Below are 26,191 nucleotides of genomic sequence, written 5' to 3'. Positions count from 1 at the left end.
TCTGCTTAGTTAATATATTCTATAAACGAAATTTTCTCTCTCTCTCTCTCTCTCTCTCCATTATATATATATATATATATATATATATATATATATATATATATATATATATATATATATATATATATATATATATATATACTCGTATATATATATTGTATGTGTGTATGTATGCATACGTGTGTGTGTGTGTGTGTGTGTGTGTGTGTGTGTGTGTGTATAAACTGACTAATGTAACTTGGCGACATCTGGCAACGCCTCAGTGAACAAGTGCGTATACTTCTAATACATCTGACTGCTAGACCCGCACTGAACCACAGGCAATATTGATGTCATTACATGCCGTGCTGGCAGCACTGAATCTTACGTTTGGCGATGTGGTCTGCGCGCTGATTGGCTACACGAAAATCGGAAGTGTCACTTACACCGGCAGAGGGGTGGTAGCGACGCTCGAGTGCTTGTTAGGTGGTGGCAGTCTTACCACTGTGTGTAAATCTTGTAAATACACGGAAACTCTAGTGATCTGGTGTTTACATATCTCTACTAATTTTTACTGAATTAAACATCACTAAACAGAACCAGAGAGAGAGAGAAGAGAATAACGGTGAGTATAATGATGATAACCTCGTCTGGGTAAACTACACTGATTCACCATCACTTGTAATATGTGCTTAAATATATTTTTATGTCTATAATTTGTGAAGTTTTGTAATATTACAAATGTGTAGGAAATTAGATCATATCGAAGATAGATGAAAATAAAATTAAACCAATGATAAATTATGTGATTTTTCTACTTGAAAATACTGTTTTAGCAAACTAACTTTGCTGATACTCGTATAATAGTGACCTGCATACAACACTGGCACTTGTAGGGTATTATAAACTAAAGGAAAAGAGAGTATAAAAGGAAAGAGGAAAATGAAATCATATAAATAGAAACACATCATTATTATTAAAGATCAATACCTAATCTCATATTTGAAGTTAATCATATAAATATATTCCTGATCAGCATTCATTATCAGCACTTGAGAGACATGAATGAAGTGAATTTTCATCAGTAAATTACTGAGCGTCAGAAAGAGATGTTAATGATTAATTACGAGAAAATATATTGGTGCAGTCAGGAAATAAATTTTAAACAAGGTTGAATGCTACGTCTATTATTGCATTATTCAACTTCTGCTGAATTCTTTGTCTTTCTAGGAAACTCCTTTTTGAGCAACAGGCCTCCAAGGAGCTATCCAAAAGATAGCTTATTATATGCGACATTTCACTCGAGACATCTCCAGGCAGAATGAGTAATGGTCTGAATAATGTGTCTGAGTAATGTGTCTGAATCTCATAATACAAGTAGGTGCAGGTTCGTGACTTCTCAGTGTTGAACTGCAGTGGGAGAAGTAATCCACTGGAATCAATCCATTTCCAGGCAATGTGGAAGTGGATGACGTCTCCCGTTCATAATTAATTACCTTAAAAAATGTTGCACCTTGAAGCACTAAATAAATTCCAAAGCTGCCTCCGCGGTTGTTGTCATAGAGGTTGACAGGGATACTACATACCTCTCCATGCTGCACCTGATTTCCTCCGAGTTTCTAACATTTCAGGTGCAAGAGGCTCAGTCCTATTATTAGGCTCCCATATTCGCGGTGGGGGACCCTTGCTTCGCCCTATTTATGGGGAGAGGGCTACCCTTGCCAGCATTTAGTATGGTCCCATGAGGGACCATACTAAATGGTTTCCAGTTAGGCTGCCGATATGGGTCAACGGTGCTGCTCACCAAAAGTCGTCCTGTGTTGGATGGTTGAGTGTCTGGGCTGGGATGCGTTGTGGAGGGAGGTTTTAGCTCCGCCATGTACAAACTTTCGAATCATGAGAGGCCACTTTTTGAAACGAATGACCCCCATGGGGACGAGCTTTGACTAGGAAAGGTGCAAGCACGGAGGCACAGTTTCGGAGAACAATAGGAGGGACCCCATCAGGTCCATAAGCCTTCCGAGGGTTTAGGCCAGCAAGGGCATGGAAAACATCATTGCGAAGAATTTTAATACGTGGCATGAAGTAGTCAGAGGGTGGAGGAGAGAGAGGAATAAGCCCAGAATCGTCCAAGGTAGTTTTTAGCAAAGGTTTGACCGAAGAGTTCAGCTTTAGAAATAGATGTGATAGCAGTGGTGCCATCTGGTTGTAATAGAGGAGGGAAGCAAAGTTATTGGACATATTTTTGACTAGATGCCAGAAATCACGAGGGGAGTTAGATCTTGAAAGGTTTTGACATTTTCTTTTAATGAAGGAGTTTTTGTCTACCTCTCTACCATGTATAGCACGAGAACAAGCTGTGTTAAACCAAGGTTTAGAAGGTTTAGGAAAAGAAAAAGAGTGAGGAATGTACGCCTCCATGCCAGACACTATCACTCCTGTTATGCACTCAGCACACAAAGACAGGTCTCTGACACGGAAGCAGTAGTCATTCCAAGGAAAATCAACAAAATACCTCTTCAGGTCCCTCCAACTAGCAGAGGCAAAATGCCAGAGGCACCTTCGCTTAGGGGGATCCTGAGGAGGGATTGGAGCGATAGGACAAGATAAAGATATGAGATTGTGATCGGAGGAGCCCAACGGAGAAGAAAGGGTGACAGCATAAGCAGAAGGATTACAGGTCAGGAAAAGGTCAAGAATGTTGGGCGTATCTCCAAGACGGTCAGGAATATGAGTAGGGTGTTGCACCAATTGCTCTAGGTCATGGAGGACAGCAAAGTTGTAGGCTAGTTCACCAGGATGGTCAGTGAAGCGAGAGGAAAGGCAAAGCTGGTGGTGAACATTGAAGTCTCCAAGAATGGAGATCTCTGTAAAAGGGAAGAGGGTCAGAATGTGCTCCACTTCGGAAGTTAAGTAGTCAAAGAATTTCTTATAATCAGAGGAGTTAGGTGAGAGGTATACAGCACATATAAATTTAGTATGAGAGTGACTCTGTAGTCGTAGCCAGATGGTGGAAAACTCGGAAGATTCAAGAGCGTGGGCACGAGAGCAGGTTAAGTCATTGCGCACATAAACGCAGCATCCAGCTTTGGATAGAAAATGAGGATAGAGAAAGTAGGAGGGAACAAAAAAGGGGCTACTGTCAGTTGCCTCAGACACCTGAGTTTCAGTGAGGAAAAGAAGATGAGGTTTAGAAGAGGAGAGGTGGTGTTCTACAGATTGAAAATTAGATCTTAGACCGCAAATGTTGCAGAAGTTAATGAAGAAAAAGTTCAGGGGAGTGTCAAGACACTTAGGGTCGTCGACAGAAAGGTAGTCCGACCTGGGGACATTGATGGTCCCCTCCCCAGATGGGGACTCCGAGGCTGGTGTAGGAGTCGTTATGATGATTTTAAATTTTTTTAGTGAAGGTGCTTTTAGGTGCTTGTAGTTTTGTGTCGGGGAAGAGAGTTGTCTTTAGAGGGCAGGCTGTGACTGCCCTCTTGTGTTGTGAGACAGAAAGGGAAACGTTCAGTGAGGTCACAGCTGGGTTTAATGATAAGTTCACAGTACCCCCTGAACAGTGCTTTAGACTTCACTGGGAGTAATTGTCGTTTCAGCAGGTGTCTACTGCCTCCTCCTTGTACGTACCCCAGCAGCATACACAAAGGCTCATACTTCTTTGGGCGCCGACAGACAAACCCTCCTAGCCTTGCACCGAATTCTTATTCTTTTTAAATTGGAGTACGGTTCTGAAATTTATTCGTCTGCTACTGAGGCTCGGCTCCTTATGTTGGATTCGGTGCACCACGCTGGTACTCGCCTGGCAACTGGTGCTTTCCGCTCTTCTCCAATCCCTGGCGGATGCTGGTGTCCTGCCATTCGACCTACGTCATCAGTCGCTAGTAATGAGGTGTTGGTATCGAATCCACTGCCTTCCTGTACATGTGGAACCTCATGGGAATGAAAGGGCCGATAGACTGGCTAAAGAGGTAGTAACTTGGGTTGCTCCTTTCACTCCCATTCTCTTTCATGATTTATACTCCATTATATGGGTGGCAGTTCTTGGCAGTCCATGCGCCGCTCAAAGACTGCACTGGCCCGTCTCCCAACGGGTCACACACGTCTCACTCACGGCTCCCTCATGTCCCGGGAATCCAACTATTCTGTGATGACTGCTTAGTTCCCCTTACAGCGCGACACTTTCTAATGGAGTGCCCTAGTCTGGTGGAGCTGCGGGATATCTTTTGCGCTGTCGCGATGAGAATTGGACTTTCCAGTTCTCATCGCGAAAGAAGGGCTCTCTCTCTGGGACATGAGGTTCTTATGTTTGTGGAGAAGGCTGGTCTTTTAAACAAATTACAGATTACCTTTTAATCTGTTCTTCTATTTATTTTATAAGTAATATGATATTGGGCAGAACCTTATTTTTTGCACTGGGAGAACATGGAGGCAAGTGAGTAAGACACGTGATGAACAACACTGGGTCTTGAGACCTGGGTCAGTGGGGTCAGTGTCTTGGGTACGTAACGAATAGCGCCAGATATTTGGGTCAGTGGGGTCAGTGTCTTGGGCACGTAATGAACAATGCCAGATATCTGGATCGGTGTATTGGGTACGGAATGAACAACACCAGACGCAATGATCTAGGACAGTGGTGTCAGTACCCCCTCACTTTAAATAAAATTAAGTAACTGGGACATTACTTTAACAACCTTCTCATTTTTATCACTTTTTTTTCTTTTTTTTTTTTTTTGACTTCCCATTTCCTTTTTTACGTTTATTTGCATAGTGGTGTTTAAACATTTTTTTTATTTATATAACATTGTTTTTAATACCGGTATTTTAAGAGCTGCAATCTTTAACGCTTTGTAGCGGAGCCATATGACCGCAATGCTGCGGCCCCATAGCTTAAATCAATCAATCCTGTTCTTAGGGAACCTAACACAAGGCCTTCCATCTCTCTCTCTCTCTCTCTCTCTCTCTCTCTCTCTCTCTCTCTCTCTCTCTCTCTCTCTCTCTCTCTCTCTCTCAGACTTGCCTGTGATGTATCTTGGGGGTAAGGGGCATCACTCTACTGGGGCCTGAATCCACTTCGATACTACTGTAGGCTGTATCCCCAATTCTGTATAGATGTGATGCTTCAGGCGCACAGTTATACACAAGCTGAGTTATGAGAAAAAGGTTCTTTTGCTTCTGGAACGTTCAATTATGCCAAAGAAGCTTCTGTAAAAGATAAAAAAAAAATAAATATAATCTTCATAAAAAGCATTACCACAATCCTCTTAACTTGCTATCTACAATATCATGCTTTTCGTTATATCAATGATCTGCACAATTTGTTTTACCGCTCATTCCTTAACAATTATATAGTAAATCTTGAACTCATAAAAATACCAACAAAGAGAATATATAAAACTTAAACAAAATTTCTATAAAAGCAACTGATGGCTGCATGCTATGCACATATTTTTTACTTATAAAAATTATAATGCAGTTCACTTGACATTACACACAAAGTTCTATCCTGGAGGTCTACATGTTGCACAGGCAACCCACCATCCTAAAACAAAACCATGTTTACAAAACATTAACCATTTGAATATCAATGATGATGACTGAAGAAACTGATCCCTTGTACTTTTGGAATGAAAACTTACCTGGCACTTCTTCATATGCCCACCAATGGTAAAGTCCATGATTAAGGCAGCATTGCTTCTTCACTCGCATTCGACCTTGATGCTGCACACTGTCATCCACCTATAAAAAAAAAAGTTGACGGCTAGTTCACCAGGATGGTCAGCGAAGGGAGAGGAAAGCCAAAGCTGGTGGTGAACACTGAAGTCTCCAAGAATGTAAATCTCTGCAAAAGGGAAGAGAGTCAGCATGTGCTCCACTTTGGAAGTTTAGTAGTCAAAGAATTTCTTATAGTCAGAGGAGTTAGGTGAGAGGCATACATCACAGATGAATTTAGTTTGAGAGTGACTCTGTAGTCGTAGCCAGATGGTGGAAAACTCGGAAGATTCAAGAGCGTGGGTACTAGAGCAGTTTAAGTCGTTGTGCACATAAACAAAAGATCCAGCTTTGGATAGAAAATGAGGATAGAGAAAGTAGGAGGGAACAGAAAAGGGGCTACTGTCAGTTATCTCAGAAACCTGAGTTTCAATGAGGAAAAGAAGATTAGGTTTAGAAGAGGAGTGGTGGTGTTCTACAGATTGAAACTTAGACCTTAGACCGCGAATGTTGCAGAAGTTCATGAAGAAAAAGTTGAGGTGGGGCGTGTAAAGACACTTAAGGTTGTTATCAGAAGAGCAGTCCGACCTGGGGACATTTGTAGTCCCCTCCCCAGATGGGGACTCCGAGACTGGTGTAGGAATCGCCATGATAATTTTGAATTTTTTCAGTGAAGGATGTGTGTGTGTGTGTTATTAGGTTATTAGGTTATTAGTTTTGTGTGGAGGAAGAGAGTTGTCTTTAGAGGGTATATTGTGACTGCCCCCTTGTGTTGTGAGACAAAGGGAAACGTTCAGTGAGGTCACAGCTGGTTTTAATGATAAGTTCACAGCACCCCCTGATCCAGTGCTTTAGACCTCACTGGGAGTAATTAACGTTTTGGCAGGTGTGATGTCATTCCACATCACAAAACACATAAATAAAGCGTTTCATGACAAGATTTGGAAAGGAGATAAATGTCGTGTACCGAAGCTGAAGATACTATATTAGCAAGATCTCCAATATGAAGACTTTAAGTTATTAATAGTTATGATGTGCTCTCTTCTTAAAGTCAGATAACTATCAAGTTGTGGGTGCTTTTAGATCTTTTCATTCACCCTATGGTCTCCCAGCTAACATATCATCACAGAAAGCACTGCTAAATATAATAATAAATTAGCTGTGTTCCGAGCTAGCGCGAGAGTGGTCTATCTCGGTAATGAATAATGGTCACTGGGATATGAATCCAGTGGTTGGTCGTATTTCGTAGCAAAGACAGCTCTTTTGCTGTTGTCCTTGGGTTCCCAGCTTCTAAGTTATTATTAACTTACCGAATTTAACAGGTTGCAAGCGGCAGAGCGACGGAGATACGTCTTGAAAGGAATTGTAACGGTAGCGGGTGGCTGGCGACTGGTACGGAGACAGGCAGGTTATCTACCCTCTGGTTTCCTTGCCACATCAGAAAAAAAAAATTATACGCCTTTCGTACACTTCTACCTTAGTTTTATTTAATTTAGTGACTAATACTTAGTTTGTATTAGATTAGATTAACATTAATTACCCTTTAACCCTTTGCCATAGCTTTACAATTTATATACAATTCAAAACACAGACCAATAACGCATTGGTATTATTACAAGTGGAAATTTCCACACAAACTTTACATGGTTGGAGGAGCTGAGTGAAAAATACACAACAGAAAAAAAAAAAAATATATATATATATATATATATATATATATATATATATATATATATATATATATATATATATATATATATATATATATATATATATATATATATATATATATAATGAGGGTGATACTAAAATATTAGCCAGATGAAGGTCAATTCAGAAGATTCAAGAAAGTATGCTCATGGATAATAAAAAATTTACTTTAATAAATACAGCAGCCAGAAAGCTTTAATTACGAAAAAAGAAACGAGAAGAGAAAGTAAAAGAGAAAATGAACTGTTGTTAGTACCATACATAATGTAGTCATAATTTTCATGATCAGAATTTTGTATTCTATAACATTTAAGTAACCCCATAACTAATACAAACAATTCGAACAGTTGGGCAGCATGGTTCGTCAGCTGGATGATCTTCTCACCCACCTGGGAACTGGTAGATGGTCTGTTCTGCACTTCATCGTACTGAGCTTTTGTGAGTATCGGATATGAATTATGATATCTCTCTCTCTCTCTCTCTCTCTCTCTCTCTCTCTCTCTCTCTCTCTCTCTCTCTCTCTCTCTCTATATATATATATATATATATATATATATATATATATATATATATATATATATATATATATATATATATATATATATATATATGTGTGTGTGTGTGTGTGTGTGTGTATATATATATATATATGTGTGTGTGTGTGTGTGTGTGTGTGTGTGTGTGTGTGTGTGTGCAGAAAGATAACGCGATATAAAACGAAAAACGTCAGAACGAACGAGAAAAAATACTGAAGGAAAGGGAAAGAGAGAGAAATGAGAATAGAGACAGGCAGGGAATGAGACTTGGATGCATGCCTGACATGTAGCCTACCCAGCCTGAAGCCCACTCATATTCCCCATGTAAATTTCCTTACTTCTCCTTATCTATTCAATCTGAGTCTCACCCATAATTTAGTAGTAGAGTTGCTCTTGACAATAAAGTGATCAGTGTTCATCTAACCCCACTTCTTTAATCATTAGAAAGTAAAAAAAGTAAAATGTCTGATTTATATAAGCCAGCGCGGGGTATAGAGCAGGAAGCGGATGGGTGTATGAATGTATGTTGCCACCCCCTATACCCCTTCCTTGTACCCTTCACCTCCACCACTCTTAGCAGCAGAGCGGGAGAGTGTTTTGGGGCGGTATCACGCATCCGGTCACTACCCAGCGTTTAGATGGAGCAGATGTATTGAGACGGGCAATATTATCTGATGGAGACTGAGGCATGATTACAGTTAATCAATGTCAGTTCCTTTAAGGGGATGAGTGACTCATTACTGGGTGTACGCCCCGGCCTACTTAAATAGCATAGGAGTTTCCAAAGTAGACTGCCAGGGAGTGTATTTGCATATAACACACTCCATACCCAGGGAAGTGACTGCTTGACTACATGCGTGTGCTGGAGTTCTTTTACAGTGAGCGGTGAATTACCCTCTTGTGTGTTCATGGAGAAGTGTCTGCATTCGTTTCCCTTGTTAGTGAGCTTTTGTGTTAAATGCTACTGTTGGCTGATGCTGCTCAGCTGCAAAGGATTTAATTGAATAGCTGTTTAGTAAATTTTACTCCCTCCTCAGATCCTGACAAGGCCTGCCATCCAGGAGGCAGTAAACAACACTACTCAGCTTGAGGCTATAATACACTGTTGGACAGTGGGAGGATTTGTTACGAAGGCGATTGTCCAACGGGGCTTTATACCTCGACCATTTATGTGTTATTACTTGTGATACTTGTTTCTCCCTAGACATGGTTGCCGATCCTTTCACAGCTGTGGGTGTTAAGGATTGTTAAATTATTTCTCTTGTCTGTAGGTGGGTGAAACAGACTGACAATCTCATTGGTGTGACCTGGCATTGTGACCAGTTGTGAAAAGGGTGCAGGAGTCACAAGGGATCCTATACACCTGTATTTGAGCCCTGCACTGAGTCCTGCACTGAGGAGGTGGTTCAGAGTGGGTCAGGTCCAGTTGCGGCAGCTGCGCGAAGGGCCTGGAAATTGTGGTCATATATACACACACACACACACACACACACACACACATATATTTATATATATATATATATATATATATATATATATATATATATATATATATATATATATATATATATATATATATATATATATATATATATATATATATATATATATATATATATATATATATATATATATATATATATATATATATATATATATATATATATATATATATATATATATATATATATATATATATATATATATATATATATATATATATATATATATATATATATATATATATATATATATATATATATATATATATATATATATATATATATATATATATATATATATATATATATATATATATATATATATATATATATATATATATATATATATATATATATATATATATATATGAGAATACTGATTAACTTTTATATTAAAGAGGAGGACAGAATAGGGGTAAGAGAAAGAAGAAAGTCTTGTGAAGCAAGGCCACAGAAGGGGAGGCATGCAGTTAGCAAGATTAAAAGAGCAGTTAATATGAAAATATAAGAAAAGATTCATATAAGGACAGATAAGGCTCCTGTACAGAGTTAGTATCTAAGGGGAGGAAGGGGTGAGAAAAAACAGGCTAGGGATGAAATGTGAAGATTCCATTTCAGATTTAGATGAGAGACTGAGGAAATAACATGTAAAGAAGTTGAATATCACAAAAGAGGGGATTGTTATCTGGAAGTGTGTGTCGAGTTTATATATGGAGGAATTGGGTTTCTTGAGATAATGAACAATACTAGGTTTACTCTACACCAATCAGAAATTTTAGAGAGGTCAAAAGTCAGGCGCTTTGTGGCTTCCCAGCGTGAGATGTGTAATTCCTGAAGGGTTGGACATCTACAAAAAGACAGGGAAAAGAATATTTACTGTCTACCACAGCAGCAATAGAACGGTCAGAAAGGAAACTTGAGTTACCGAGAGAAAGTTAGAAAGCATAGGAGAGTAGTTTGGAAATCAAAGCTTTGTGCTAAACTATATAAAAGGTTTTGATATGTCTAATGCAACAGATAAAGTTTTACCAAAATCCCTAAAAGTGAATGACCAAAACTCGGTAAGGAAAAACTAGATGACTAGTAGAGCGGCCTCGACGAAACTCATACTGGAGATCAGATATAAGGTTATGAAGTGACAGTTGTTTAAGAATCGTCCTCTTGAGGATAAATAAAAAAACCTCAGAGGTAGTTTGAGGAATTGAAGCCCTCACCATTTCTAGGAACAGGCTGAATGTAAGCAGACTTCCAGCAAGCAGGAAAGGTAGATGTTGATAGACAAAGATGGAAGAATTTGACTAGGCAAGGTGCAAGAACGGAGGCAGTTTCGAAGAACAATAGGAGGGACTCCATCAATTCCATAAACCTTCCGAGGGTTAAGGTCAGCGAGGGTATATAAAAAATCACTGTAAAGGATCTTAATGAATAGCATAAAGTAGTCAGAGGTTAGAGGAAAGGCAACAACAAGCCATCAATTATTCAGGGTAGAGATTTTTAGCAAAGGTTTAAGCGAATAGTTCAACTTTAGAATTAGATGAAATGGTAGTAGTGCCATCAGGTCGAAATAAAATAGGGAAAGATGAAGCAAAGTTATTTATTTATTTATTTTTTTCCTAGTAAAGTTAGATTTTGGAACATTTTGACAGTTTCTATCAATGAAGGAGTTTTTTGCTAGTTGGAGAACAGACTTTGCATGATTCCGGACATAAATATGAAGTGCATAAGATTCAGGTGATAGAAGGTTCACGTTCATTTTGTGGGCCACCTCTCTGTCATGAATAGCACGAGAACAGGCCATATTAAATTAAGATTTGGAAGGATAAGGTCGAGAGAAAGAGTGAGTAATGTACGCTTCCATGCCAGACTCTATAACCTCTGTTATGCGCTCAGCACACAGAGACGGCACTCTGACACGGAAGAAGTTCGTGGAGGATAGCAAAGTTAAAGATAGTTCAGGAGGATGATCAGTGAAGGAAGAGGAAACCCCAACCTGGTGTTGAACATTGATGAAGTCTCCAAGAATGGAGACCTCCGCAAAAGCGAAACGAATCACGACGTGCTCCACTTTGGAAGTTAGGTAGCCAAATTTTTTTTTTTTTTTTTTTAGTTAGAGGAGTTAAACAAGAGGCATGCAACGCAAACAAATTTATTTTGAGAATGACTCTGTAGTCAGTAAGATTTAAGAGCGTGGGCACGAGAGTACTTTAAGTCGTTGCGCACATAGACGTAACATCCACCTTTCCATTGAAAATGAGGATAGAAAATGTGGGAGGGAATACAAAGCGAGCCACTGTCAATTGCCTCAGACACGTGTTACGATAAGGAAAAGAAAATGAGGTTTAGTAGAGGAGAGGTAGTGGTCTACAGATCAAAAATTAGATCAGAGGCTGCGAATGTTGAAGACGTTCATCAAAAAAAAAGTTGATGAGGGTGTCAAGACACTTAGGGTGTTGAAGAAGAGCGGATGGTTCTGATATTTGAGATATTGAGATATATGTGGTCTCCTCCCAAGACGGGCTAGTGTAGGAGTCGCCATATTGCCTCCCCCCTTTGATGTGAGACACAAAGGGAAACGTTAAGTGATATATATATATATATATATATATATATATATATATATATATATATATATATATATATATATATATATATATATGCATATTTATTTATTTATTTATTTATTTATTTATTTATTGTAAAAATCCTGGTTATCCTTCCAAGTGGACGTTACACTGGTGCCGGAATGTTTAAAAGGTCTGGACTTTTAAAGGCCTCGAATACCTACCCAACCTATCCGAAATCACCATCTAATAAACCCTCTCACAAAACCATTACCTTGGCACAGCACACCAGAAATCACCTCAATACCACATCAGTGTTGAGATACAAAACACAATTATTTTATATGATAACAGGTTATATTAATAATAACAATGTTAACTCACAAATAAATTGAGGTAGTACACATAATTAGGGAACAAATTTCTCCCTTTGACCAACACAGGATAATTCCTGCACTCAATCACAATAGATTCCCCTTTTTCTCAGGCTCTTATATCGCCTCCCCTGTTGCTTAAAGGTTATACACACATATATATGACATTCCCGTCACTTCACAAAGCATTAAAACCCTTTTAGTCCTTCATAGGCCGCTGAAATATTTTCCCCAGCAGCGGGAATTTCCCTAGACGCTGTCACTGCGTCACCAAATAACAACTCCCGTATTTTACTTCCTGAAACCTAACAAGATATCACGGCCATCACCATAAACCACCTATAACACCACCTCCAAAGACACCAATGACGCCACAACACCACCGCAGCCCCAACCACAAAAATGGCTGCCTCTCACCCCGACACTGTGCCCTCAGCGTAACATAACCAACACAACTCACCAAATTTCAGTGGACAAGAGCTCTTGGTACCACAAAAGACTCACCAACCTGATCCTGGATATTAGGGTTATACCGCCACACCAGTAATACCTCAACACACTCCATCACCACACCACACCCGAATTTATCCTCTAAGAAACGCCACCCCTCTGTTCTCCCTCAGGGCCTATGGCGCTCTGCAAAATACTGCTGAGTGAGATACACAAGCCAGACTGTATCATCCCCTCCCCTCCACACATTCCATTTCAAATACACATTTTCCCTTACATATACATACATGTAAGGAAATTGAATTATTAAAAGAATAATACTACATGATATAAAATGAGTAAATAAGCCCTATACTAATTTACAACTAAAAATAAAGATATGTTTAGAAGGAAAACGGAACACGGGAAACACTAGGAAAACGTGTTCCTTTTCAGGGTAAACTCGGCCAATTACATGACAATAAAAAAAGTATATATATATATATATATATATATATATATATATATATATATATATATATATATATATATATATATATATATATATATATATATATATATATATATATATATATATATATATATATATATATATATATATATATATATATATATATATATATATATATATATATGCCTGTCCCCTTTTACTGTTGTGTTTTTCGTCTCTTACACTGCTATGCCCCTAGTGTGATATTCTAGTTTTTTTCTATGATTTTTACCAGTGTATTTATTTTTAGCATTTTTTTTTTTTTTTTTTTTTGCCTGATGATGCCATCTGTGAAGGTGAACGTTGCATGAAAGAATCCTTGGGTGTGTCCCTGTTCACCATATATATATATATATATATATATATATATATATATATATATATATATATATATAGAGAGAGAGAGAGAGAGAGAGAGAGAGAGAGAGAGAGAGAGAGAGAGAGAGAGAGAGAGAGAGAGAGAGAGAGAGAGAGAGAGCTGTGTGAAAAGAAGAGGTACTTGGAAACAATGGATATGAAGAAATTGTGATAGGATCATGAGTGGAAGGAGAACAAGCAATGTCACACACACATGAATCCATTAAGAAAGTGATTCACAAGTTTACAAAGTAAAGGCAAGATCATGGGAAGGTCATAGACAAGGCATTGATAGACTATGTGGTGACTATCTCATTGAGGAAGATCGGTTGTTGTTTCTGGTTGAGAGCCAAGAGTGCGGGATGCGTAGTATGGCGAGCCACGGGAGAGGAGGGGAATGTTTTAAAAGTAAGGGAGCTGGACAGTAATAATAATAATAATAATAATAATAATAATAATAATAATAATAATAATAATAATAATGAGATGTCCATGTATATATTATGTTATTTTTTTCTTTACGCCAGTATTATCATTATTACTACTATTTATCATATATATATATATATATATATATATATATATATATATATATATATATATATATATATATATATATATATATATATATATATATATATATATAATTTGTATGTAAAGCAATGTTAGGACCTGATGATAAACAGTAGCATTACCTAGGGGGCAGACAAGATGTCATTCGGCAGATCACAGTTGATTCCAGGATCACTTGCCTTTACCATGATGTCCACTCACTGCTTTAAGCCTTGTATGCTTCAAGATAACTATACTGAATTTCGTAATAATTTCTTGCGTGCCTTTGGAGCTTCACGGACTCACGATTCCTTTCTTTGGGCTTTTCGTTATGCTTTGTCGCTTACTTCGCAGCTCGGAAATGTAGGTCACATGGTCGGTCAAGCTCATGCTACCGAGTATACACATGATGCTATTGCATTTTTGAAGTCTGGGAACTGGATACAAAATGGTCAGATGAATCTAGATAAACTACAAGTCTTCTTAGATCTCACATGTCATGTTAATTTTCTTACTTCTCGGGAGAGACGTGTTGCCTCCACCATTGAGATTAAACCTACTGACTCTCTTTTTGATGTTGCCATGAAAATCAGCAATAAACTGCAGGAATTGCCTCATCCTCACAGCTTCTCACCTGTTGTAAGTGACCCATCTCGTGCACCTTCACCAGCTCAGACGTCTGCCGTTGATCGTATTTCCTCTCAAGGGTTGCCTTCCTCACGGCGTTCAGTTTTTTCATGCACCTATTGTCGCAAAGATGATCACACCTACTCATATTGCTTCCTTCTTAAGAAAAAACTCAAGTCTGCTCGCTCATCGCCTCCACCCAAGCATGACACAATTTCTAGGATTGTGCCTTAAAGGCAGTTTTCAGACCACTCTCATCGTAAATCTTCCTCACCTGGTCGTCGTGTCCATTTTCATTCCGCTACTCCTACACGATATACGCGCTCACCATCTCTGGTCCCGAGACCTCGGATGCCTCCTGAGTGTCCATTTGAACCATATGACAGATGAATGTTTCAAAACTCTAGAATTGCAGCAAGAACAAGTCATAACAGCCTCTCCCTTAAATTTTCAGAGCCGTCAAACTCAACGCGGGAAAAATTATTGCCATCTTGTTCGGAACACTCTCTCACTCTTCCCAGTGTCATTGCTGCCTTTCAAGGTATGCACGTTTACCAGTGTTTTTCTTATGACACTCCTCTTTCCTTGGGAGTTGACACTTGTGCTTCTTGTAATCTCTTGAGTGTCCAGGTTTATTCTAAATTTAAAGACTTATTTAACGTTCCCTTACAGCCTGCTGACAATAATCTTTTCAGTGTACAAGGTTTTTCCTCACATGTACTTGGTACAGTTGTTTCACCTTGCCTCTTGCCAAAAATACACCACCAATTGAAGCAATTTTTTTTGTAATTTCTGATTTTGTTCTCAACAGCGATGATCTATTAGGACTTGACTCGCTTGTGACTTATAGTATTGATATTTTTCCTCAACATCATGTTATATCACATCAGGATATTTTTATCTTTGCAATGGACATTCCGGCACCACTCTTAGCCTCTAAACCTCCTGTTCACACTTTAAAGCATTTACACACCACAGATCCAGGTTTGTCATTTCCTGATTTCAGAGTCGAAACGTTCAGTCTCTGCTGTGGATGTCTGTTCTGCTGTTGTGATTGGAGATCAGCGAGTGGGCCCTATGAGTGCTGTTCGCCTTCCCGTTCGCCTGACAAATGCACCTGTTGACTCCTGCGTCTTATCTTTGTCAGAGTCTATCTGCATTCATAGGTTGGCTCTTGAAAGTACTCTTTCCTGTGTCTGAGAAGATCGTGTAACTGATGCCTTGGTGACTAACCTAACTGGTGCCCCGATTTCTCTCAAGAACGGCATACTTTTTGGTTCTTTTGAAGTCTGCGACAGTAAGTCCTTTGATGACTCTGCACCTTATGCACCTCTGCACAGTTTTCAGCTCATGTTAGGGTGTTGGATTTCCCAACAGCAAAGTCTCGTCTCCTCGACTCGACCTCGACTCGTCTCCTCGGCTAATCAAATATAAACCGGCTGTTGCTTTGCCTAACAAACCTCTTGGTGTCACAGACCGTATTGCGCATCACATTCGGTTAAAACCTGATACACGTCCTTCTTTTTTGCCTTCCTATCGTTTGCCTCAGTCAGTGTGCTGTTGCTCAGAATTTAGTTGATGGAATGCTGAAAGACGGTATCATCCAAGAATCACAGTCTCCGTGCAATTTACTACTGTTTTTGGTTTCAAAGGAAGACGGTTCTTTTATTTCTGTAGTTGATTTTCGGAAAGTTAACTCTGTGACCGTTCCTGATCATTATCCTTTTCCTGTTTTAAGTGATCATTTGCAGTCCATAGGAAAAGAAAACACTGTATTCACTACTTTTGACTTCAAATCAGGTTTTTGGCGAATTCCATTGGATTATAGTAGCCGCGAGATTACTGCCTTTCCTACGCCATCAGGTCATTGTGAGTGGCTCCGTGCCCAAATGGCTTTACGTAACTCGCCCCTGACTTGCCAGCGACTTGTTAATGGTCTTTTTCAAGGTCTTATTGGCGATGCTTTGTTTGATGATTTGATCTTGGTGTCTCGTGATCTTGAGTCTCGCTTTGACAAACTTGAATTTGTTTTGCAAAATTTCAGGAAGCAGGTCTTAAACTTAACCTGCCTAAGTGTAAATTCCTTAGCTCACGAATTGAGTTTTTAGGTCATGTAGTTGACGAGGATGGCATTCACACTGCTGATGCTAAAGTTCGATCAGGTCAAGATTTTCCTATCCCAAAGTTAGTAAACCACGTGTGTTCTTTTCTCGGTCTTGCAGGTTATTACCACGCATTCATCAGAGACTTTGCATCCATTGCGTCACCTCTCACGCGCCTTCTCAAAAAGGATGTCTCTTTCATATGGCACGACACCCAAGAAACTAGCTTTGACCGACTCAAACATGCACTCACTGATGCTCCAGTCCTTTTCTTTCCAGATTACAGTCCGCCTTTTACACTCTTCCCCGATGCAAGTGCTTTCGGAGTAGGCGCTGTTCTAATGCAGCAGACTGAGAGTTCTTCTCCTCAGGTCATTGCATATGACAGCCGTACCGTGACTGGTGCTGAGACTCGCTATTCAGTTACTCATCTAGAGGCTCTGGCACTGGTATAGAATTTACGTCATTTTCGTGACATCATCTATGGCTATCAATTGACTGTTTATACTGATCATGCTGCGTTGCTTCACCTTTTCAAGGGTAAACATTTTTCAGGTCGTCTCACCAGATGGTTTGCCATAGTCAATCAATTTAAACCGACGATCAAGTATTTGCCCGGTAAAGCAAATGTAACTGTAGATGCTGTCTCTCGAAATATTGCTGTTGCTTCTGTGTCGGAAATTACTAATTTCTCACGAGAGGAACTTTTTACTGCCCAGTGTCAAGACCATTTATGGTCTGCTGTGGTATATGCCTTAAATTCGGGTGATGAGCCTGTTTTACCCAAGTTGCATGTACCTTTGTCTCAGTTTTCCCTTGTTGATGGTATATTATGCCGTACTGTGTCAGTTCACGAGCAAACGGTGATGCAACTTGTCATCCCCATCTTTTGTTTCATCTGTGCCTCAGCTCATTCATGATGCCCCCCCAGTCTGGTTATCCAGGCCGTGACAAATCTTTAACTATGACTCATAAGGGTTATTACTGGCCTACAATGAGCTTTGACATCACGAATCATGTAGCGCAATCTCTTTCTTTTGTACAAACTAGAAGCATCACTCACACAGTTCCAATGCTTGAATATCCGACTTCTGTTGGTCCTTTTGATATTGTTGCTATGGATCTTCTGCAATTACCTCGCAAGGTAATTATGTTGTAGTCTGCTTTGATTATTTCAGTCACTTTGTTATTCTTGTAACTTTGCCCAACAATTCTGCTGCAGTTGTGACCCATGCTTTAGTGTCCCACCTCTTTTGTCCATTCACTACACCTTCAGTTTTGTTTTCTGATTATGGGTCAGAGTTTAAGAATGAGGTACTTAATACCATTTGCCAGCAGCACAGAATTTCTCAGTGCTTTATTATTGCTCACCATCCAGCTTCTAATGGACTTGTGGAACGGACTAATAGAAAAATTTTGGAGATCCTTTGGCATGTTCCAGGTACACTCATGGGAAGATCGGCTTCCACATGTAGCTGCTTCCATTAATGGATCTGTGAATTCGTCTACTAGAAAGACTCCTCAGTATATTGTGTTTGGCGAAAAGAACTGTCTCTCTTAAGACATACTAGTAGCCCCACGTGCCATTGTATTCCGCTGATGACTATGCTCAGTCTAATATCCGCACGTTTCAGACTATCCAGTGCGTCTGTGCGATAAAGACTACAGGCTTTACGCGCGGAGATGATTAGTCAGCAGCACAGTAGAGCCAGGCCTATGTCCCTTGGTATTGGTGACACTGTCTTTAAGGCCTCACCTCTGCGTCAGTCAGTCTCAGTCTCCACCTGTCTCATACTTCTGTTCATCCTGTCCCTACACATTCCTATCACCTCCGTAGGTTATGTAACATTTTTTACATTTATCATAATATTACATTTATCATGTAATATTATGAACAGTAAAGTATCGTATTTGTGAATAACTTTTGGGACATTTAATGTTAATGGGTCGTTGGTGGTGGTTATTAGGGTGGGCAGGAGTGACGTCAGCAACATGGACGGCAGCGAGTGACTGGAGCAGGCAAGGCTGGAGACAAGAACACGTCAGACACCTCGCCACCACCACACCTGCCACCTGTTCGCTGCCCCACTGCCAGTAATTGTCCAAAGCTGTGTTGTGACCTGTGTATTCCTTCTCAACGTATCTTGTTAAGTAGAGAGAAGAAACAAGATAAATTTGACTTCAACCTGATCCCCGAGTTTGATGGCAATGGTACGCAGTGTTACGCAGGAGTGGCTCGAGAAACTGAAACTTGTTTGCAAGCTTCGAGGCATCGACGATGTAGCAAGTGTGGTTCCAGAACACCTAACGGGAGGTGCGTTCGCCGTGTACCTACAGCTGGCCGAGTGGGATAAGAAAGGACTGAAAAGCTGAAGGAGACGCTGCTGGCCGCATTTTTACGTGGTCTATGAACAGCTTGTGAGCCGAAAATTGCACAGTGGGGAATCGCCAGATCTGTATTTGGCTGAGCTTCGGCGCCTGGCGTCCCTGTTTGGCGGAATAAGTGACAAAGCCCCTGCCTCCGCCTTCGTGGCCGTACTGCCGGAGGACGTCCGCCAGCTGCTCCGAATCGGGTCACGTATGGAGGATCTCGACTTGAACCAGGTTCTTGCACGGGTAAGGGCGGTTATCAGGGACGACAGCCCCATTGAGTCATCGTCTTCGGAGGCGTGCCTTGGCGCTATAGCAGACCATGGCGCCGCGCCTCGTGTGGCTGCCGCTAGTCAACGGTGTTATGTGTGTGGTGACCCTAATCATCTCGCCAGTGACTGTTTGACTTGCCAACAAGCTCATTGCCGCACACGGTGTCGAGTGAGGTGCTATCAATGTGGTGGTTTATGCCACATTGCATCAGGGTGTTCGGGAAACATCAGCGCCAGCCTCCTCTCTTGGCGGTCAGTGAGTGAGGCGCTACCAAGTGCTATGGTGAGTGTGGAGGGTGTCCATCGTCGTGTGTTGGTGGACACCGGGTGTTCTCAAAGTATCGTCCATGTTTCATGCTGCAGGGTATGGATGAAGGGTGCCGTTGACATGGTTACTGAGCGAGGAGAAGTGGCAGTGCGAGGGAACAGGTGTCTTACGGCTCCGGCTTAGCGGCGGGACTTCCACTGACATATGTGTGTGTAACAACTGCGAGGCCCCTTGGTTTTATGGTAATTCTCTGTATGGATGGCATAACGGCCTTTGGATGAATTGTAGTCGATGTTCAGAATAATGTTCTTTTTGGCATAGAAAAGCCAAAGATCTGAGTGGTTGCTAACACTGTGGTGGGAGTGGACGAACCTGATTTTAGTGCCACTTATGACCCTTTATCCATTTGTTGGACGTCAGCCCGGAAGTGGTCTGAGGGTAAGAAGCCTGGTGTCCTGCGGAATACGGTAGAGGCATACTCTGCGCCTCCCGAGGCAAGAGACCTGTATGAAGAGGAGCTCCAGAAGTGGATAGATGATGGATGGTTGCTTCCGTACGGACCGGTTAAGGGCCTGATTCCTCTCATAGCCGTTGTACAACGCAACAAGAAGAAAGTACGGCCTGTAATGGACTTCAGAGAGCTGAACGCACACATCGACACGTTCATGGCGGACTCGGACGTGTGCTCAGACAGACTGTGGGAGTGGCGGAGGCAATGGGAGAATGTTTTGTGTGATTGACCTTGCTAAGGCTTATCTCCAGATTAGAATTCATGATTCCCTGTGGCCATATCAGACTGAATTTTAAAGGCCAGAGGTATTGCTTAACGCGATTGGGATTCGGCTTAAACGTTGCTCCGTTAATATGAAAACAGTGTTCAATAGTGTTCTCTCACAAGATCCAATTGTTAGAAAAAGAACGTCAGCTTACATCGACGACATTCTTGTTAATGAAAACATTGTTGAGGCCAGTCGTGTAAAAGAGAAGAGAGTCGTGTGTGGAAGAGAGACGTCAAGGTGGACAACATACCAAGTGAATTGATGAAGCGGGCGGTGTTTTCATTCTGCGGCAAGCTGGTGGGCCACTATCCTGTATATGGTTGGCTGCGAATGGCAACAGCCTTCATCAAGAGGAGGACCAATTGCCTCTCGAAGAGATGGGATGAATTAATCGCCGATGAGGAAATCCGGAGGTTTCTGGATGAGGTCGTGGTCGAAGTTAGGAAGAATGATCCTGTGAGAAGACCTTGGAGTGCCAGAGGTGACGAGGCCACAATGTGGGTGGATGCCACTTCCCTGGCGCTTGGTGCTGTAGTAGAGATCGACGGCAGCATCGTCGAAGACGCCAGCTGGTTACGCAAAAACGACTTAAATCACATCATAGCCAAGTTGGATGTAGTCATCAAAGGACTAAATTTAACATTGGCCTGGAAGGTCAGAACAGTGGAATTGATGACAGACTCTTCCACGGTACATCGATGGATCTCTGATGGCCTCTCCAGCAGAAGCAAGCTCAATACCAAGGCTGCGAACGAGATGCTCATTCGGAGGAGAGTTGGCATAATAATGTCGCTGGTCGAGGAGTGCACCCTCAAGTTATCGGTTATTCTCGTGTCTTCAATCAACAGCAAGGCTGACAGTTTGATACGCGTGCCGCAGCGTTAGCTGAAAGTCCCCGATGCCTGCCCCACAGCCACGCAACCAGTGTGTTCAGCGGTCATCACTGCACCACACGACCCAGCAGTCACCAAGCGGCAGGAGCAAGCTGTCGTTGCGAATCGTAAGGCGTGCCAATCCATGGACCCAGCACCTGTAAAGTGGCGGAAGGGGAGCTTGGACGTGGAGAGAGTCTGGCAGAGAGTTGGTATGGATATCACTCACTGCAGTGGGTGGACGTACCTAACTCTTATCGACTGTGGGCCATCACAATTTTCTATTTGGCGTCAACTGAGACTTCAGACCAGCAACAGCATCACCAAGCAGTTAGAGGTACTGTTTTGTGAACGTGGACCCCCATAAGTTGTTAACTGAGAATGACACCGCTTTCCGCATTAGGCTGTTTGAAGACTTTGCTAAGAGATGGGATGTGCACCTGATGTGCACATGTTCCGTCAGAAAATGTCATAGCTGAACGATCCCATAGAACTATAAAGATTATTGCTGCGAGGAAAGGTTGCTCTGTAGCGGAGGCGGTATATTTTTACAACTTAAGGTCCCGCGATGACCACGACCATGTTGTAGCAATATCCTCTCAAGAGTCCGATGAGTGAATCCCTGTGAAGAAAGCAAGTTAGAAGCAGACGGCCCCTACCAGACTGGTGATGAATTGTGATGAGATCGCCTGATGTTCGTTGTGATGGACAGCATCACACCAGGCTGATGAAGTTAATAGAATCCCCAGCCACTTTAAGGATCTTCATTACTGCACTTCCCAGACACCTCAGGAGAATGTTGCAGCCACGGACGGTGAGGACGATGAGCTTCTCATTCAGCATCCTGGCTAGGCTGATGAGGAGGAGGAAAACGACGAAGATGTTGCTGCTCAAGATGAGTTGGATCGAAAGCTTCCAAGGCGTTCATCGATGAATAAAAGGCCCCGAGTGCGTAATCTACGTGAATATAATATTCAGTGGGGAGTGTAATATTATGAACTGTAAAGTATCGTATTTGTGAATAACTTTTGGGACAATTGATGTTAATGGGTCATTGGTGGTGGTTATTAGGGTTGCCACGTAAGTAGGGGGAGGAGGCAGTAGACACCTGCCGAAACGATAATTACTCCCAGTGAGGTCTAAAGCACTTTTTTTTTTTTTTTTATGTAGGAAGGATACTGGCCAAGGGCAACAAAAATCTAATAAAAAAAATGCCCACTGAAATGCCAGTCCCTTAAAAGGGTCAAAGCAGTGGTCAAAAATTAGTGGATAAGAGTCTTGAAACCTCCCTCTTGAAGGAATTCAAGTCATAGGAAGCTGGAAATACAGAAGCAGGCAAGGAGTTCCAGAGTTTACCAGAGAAAGGGATGAATGACTGAGAATACTGGTTAACTCTTGCGTTAGAGAGGTGGACAGAATAGGGGTGAGAGAAAGAAGAAAGTCTTGTGCAGCGAGGCCGCGGAAGGAGGGGAGGCATGCAGTTAGCAAGATCAGAAGAGCAGTTGGCATGAAAATAGCGGTAGAAGACAGCTAGATATGCAACATTGCGGCGGTGAGAGAGGGGCTGAAGACAGTCAGTTAGAGGAGAGGAGTTGATGAGACGAAAAGCTTTTGATTCCACCCTGTCTAGAAGAGCAATATGAGTGGAACTGTTCAGGGGGTGCTATGAACTTATCATTAAACCCAGCTGTGACCTCACTGAACGTTTCCCTTTGTGTCTCACAACACAAGGGGGCAGTCACAGCCTGCCTTCTAAAGACAACTCTCTTCCTCCACACAAAACTACAAGCACCTAATAACACACACACCCTTCACTCAAAAATTTTAAAATCATGGCGACTCCTACACCAGCTTCAGAGTCACCATCTGGGGAGGGGACCATAAATGTCCCCAGGTCGGACTGCCTTTCTGTCGACGACCCTAAGTGTCTTGACACCCCCCCTCAACTTTTTCTTCATTAACTTCTGCAACATTCGCGGTCTAAGATCTAATTTTCAATCTGTAGAACACCACCTCTCCTCTTCTAAACCTCATCTTCTTTTCCTCACTGAAACTCAGGTGTCTGAGGCAAATGACAGTAGCCCCTTTTCTGTTCCCTCCTACTTTCTCTATCCTCATTTTCGATCCAAAGCTGGATGCTGCGTTTATGTGCGCAATGACTTAACCTGCTCTCGTGTCCACGCTCTTGAATCTTCCGAGTTTTCCACCATCTGGCTACGACTACAGAGTCATTCTCATACTAAATTTATATGTGCTGTATACCTCTCTCCTAACTCCTCTGACTATAAGAAATTCTTTGACTACTTAACTTCCAAAGTGGAGCACATTCTGACCCTCTTCCCTTTTGCAGAGATCTCCATTCTTGGAGACTTCAATGTTCACCACCAGCTTTGGCTTTCCTCTCCCTTCACTGACCATCCTGGTGAACTAGCCTACAACTTTGCTATCCTCCATGACCTAGACCAATTGGTGCAACACCCTACTCGTATTCCTGACCGTCTTGGAGATACGCCCAACATTCTTGACCTTTTCCTGACCTGTAATCATTCTGCTTATGCTGTCACCCTTTCTTCTCCGTTGGGCTCCTCCGATCACAATCTCATATCTTTATCTTGTCCTATCACTCCAATCCCTCCTCAGTATCCCCCTAAGCGAAGGTGCCTCTGGCATTTTGCCTCTGCTAGTTGGGGGACCTGAGGAGGTATTTTGCTGATTTTACTTGGAATGACTACTGCTTCCGTGTCAGAGACCCGTCTTTGTGTGCTGAGCGCATAACAGAGGTGATAGTGTCTGGCATGGAGGCGTACATTCCTCACTCTTTTTCTCGTCCTAAACCTTCTAAACCTTGGTTCAACACAGCTTGTTCTCGTGCTATACATGATAGAGAGGTGGCCCACAAAAGAAGGGCCTCATCTCATGCACTTTATATTTCTGCCCGGAACCATACCAAGTCTGTTCTCCAACTAGCCAAAAACTCCTTCATTAACAGAAAATGTCAAAACCTTTCAAGATCTAACTCCCCTCGTGATTTCTGGCATCTAGCCAAAAATATCTCCAATAACTTTGCTTCTTCTTCTTTCCTTCCTCTATTTCAACCAGATGGCACCACTGCTATCACATCTATTTCTAAAGCTGAACTCTTTGCTCAAACCTTTGCTAAAAACTCTACCTTGGACGATTCTGGGCTTGTTCCTCCCTCTCCTCCACCCTCTGACTACTTCATGCCACCTATTAAAATTCTTCGCAATGATGTTTTCCATGCCCTCGCTGGCCTAAACCCTCGGAAGGCTTATGGACCTGATGGGGTTCCTCCTACTGTGCCTCCGTGCTTGCACCTTGCCTAGTCAAACTCTTTCAGCTATGTCTGTCAACATCTACCTTTCCTTCTTGCTGGAAGTTTGCCTACATTCAACCTGTTCCTAAAAAGGGTGACCGCTCTAATCCCTCAAACTACCGTCCTATTGCTTTAATTTCCTGCTTATCTAAAGTTTTTGAATCTATCCTCAACAGGAAGATTCTTAAACATCTATCACTTCACAACCTTCTATCTGATCGCCAGTATGGGTTCCGTCAAGGCCGCTCTACTGGTGATCTTCTGGCTTTCCTCCGTAATTTCATCTCAAGTTTCCTTTCTGACCGTTCTATTGCTGCTGTGGTAGACGGTCACTGTTCTTCTCCTAAATCTATTAACAGTGGTGTTCCTCAGGGTTCTATCCCGTCACCCGCTCTCTTCTTATTATTCATTAATGATCTTCTAAACCAAACTTCTTGTCCTATCCACTCCTACGCTGATGATACCACCCTGCACTTTTCCACGTCTTTTCATAGACGTCCAACCCTTCAGGAAGGAGGTAAATATATCACGCAGGGAAGCCACAGAATGCCTGACTTCTGATCTTTCTAAAATTTCTGATTGGGGCAGAGCAAACTTGGTATTGTTCAATGCCTCAAAAACTCAATTCCTCCATCTATCAACTCGACACAACCTTCCAGACAACTATCCCCTCTTCTTCAATGACACTCAACTGTCCCCCTCTTCTACACTGAACATCCTCGGTCTGTCCTTTACTTGTAATCTGAACTGGAAACTTCACATCTCATCTCTAGCTAAAACTGCTTCTATGAAGTCAGGTGTTCTGAGACGTCTCCGCCAGTTTTTCTCACCCCCCCCCCCCCAGCTGCTAACTCTGTACAAGGGCCTTATCCGTCCATGTATGGAGTATGCTTCACATGTCTGGGGGGGTTCCACTCATACTGCTCTTCTAGACAGGGTGGAATCAAAAGCTTTTCGTCTCATCAACTCCTCTCCTCTAACTGACTGTCTTCAGCCCCTCTCTCACCGCCGCAATGTTGCATATCTAGCTGTCTTCTACCGCTATTTTCATGCCAACTGCTCTTCTGATCTTGCTAACTGCATGCCTCCCCTCCTTCCGCGGCCTCGCTGCACAAGACCTTCTTCTTTCTCTCACCCCTATTCTGTCCACCTCTCTAACGCAAGAGTTAACCAGTATTCTCAATCATTCATCTCTTTCTCTGGTAAACTCTGGAACTCCCTGCCTGCTTCTGTATTTCCACCTTCCTATGACTTGAATTCCTTCAAGAGGGAGGTTTCAAGACACTTATCCACCAATTTTTGACCACTGCCTTGACCCTTTTATGGGACTGGCATTTCAGTGGG

General features: G+C 41.7%; 1 protein-coding gene across 1 annotated transcript in view; it reads left to right on the top strand.

The window, feature by feature from the left end:
* The first annotated feature begins 462 nt into the window (after positions 1-462).
* LOC135111808 (organic cation transporter-like protein) overlaps positions 463-26,191 on the top strand; it is a 42,693-nt gene continuing 16,964 nt past the window's right edge. The window contains exons 1-2 of the mRNA XM_064025520.1: positions 463-604; positions 7,749-7,839. Coding sequence (XP_063881590.1) covers positions 7,758-7,839 — 82 coding nt within the window. The 5' untranslated portion in view covers positions 463-604; positions 7,749-7,757. The remainder of the gene's footprint in view (positions 605-7,748; positions 7,840-26,191) is intronic.

Source organism: Scylla paramamosain, chromosome 22, assembly GCF_035594125.1.
Source record: "Scylla paramamosain isolate STU-SP2022 chromosome 22, ASM3559412v1, whole genome shotgun sequence".
Taxonomy (NCBI): Eukaryota; Metazoa; Arthropoda; class Malacostraca; order Decapoda; family Portunidae; genus Scylla; species Scylla paramamosain.
This window is presented reverse-complemented; position numbering and strand designations above follow the sequence as displayed.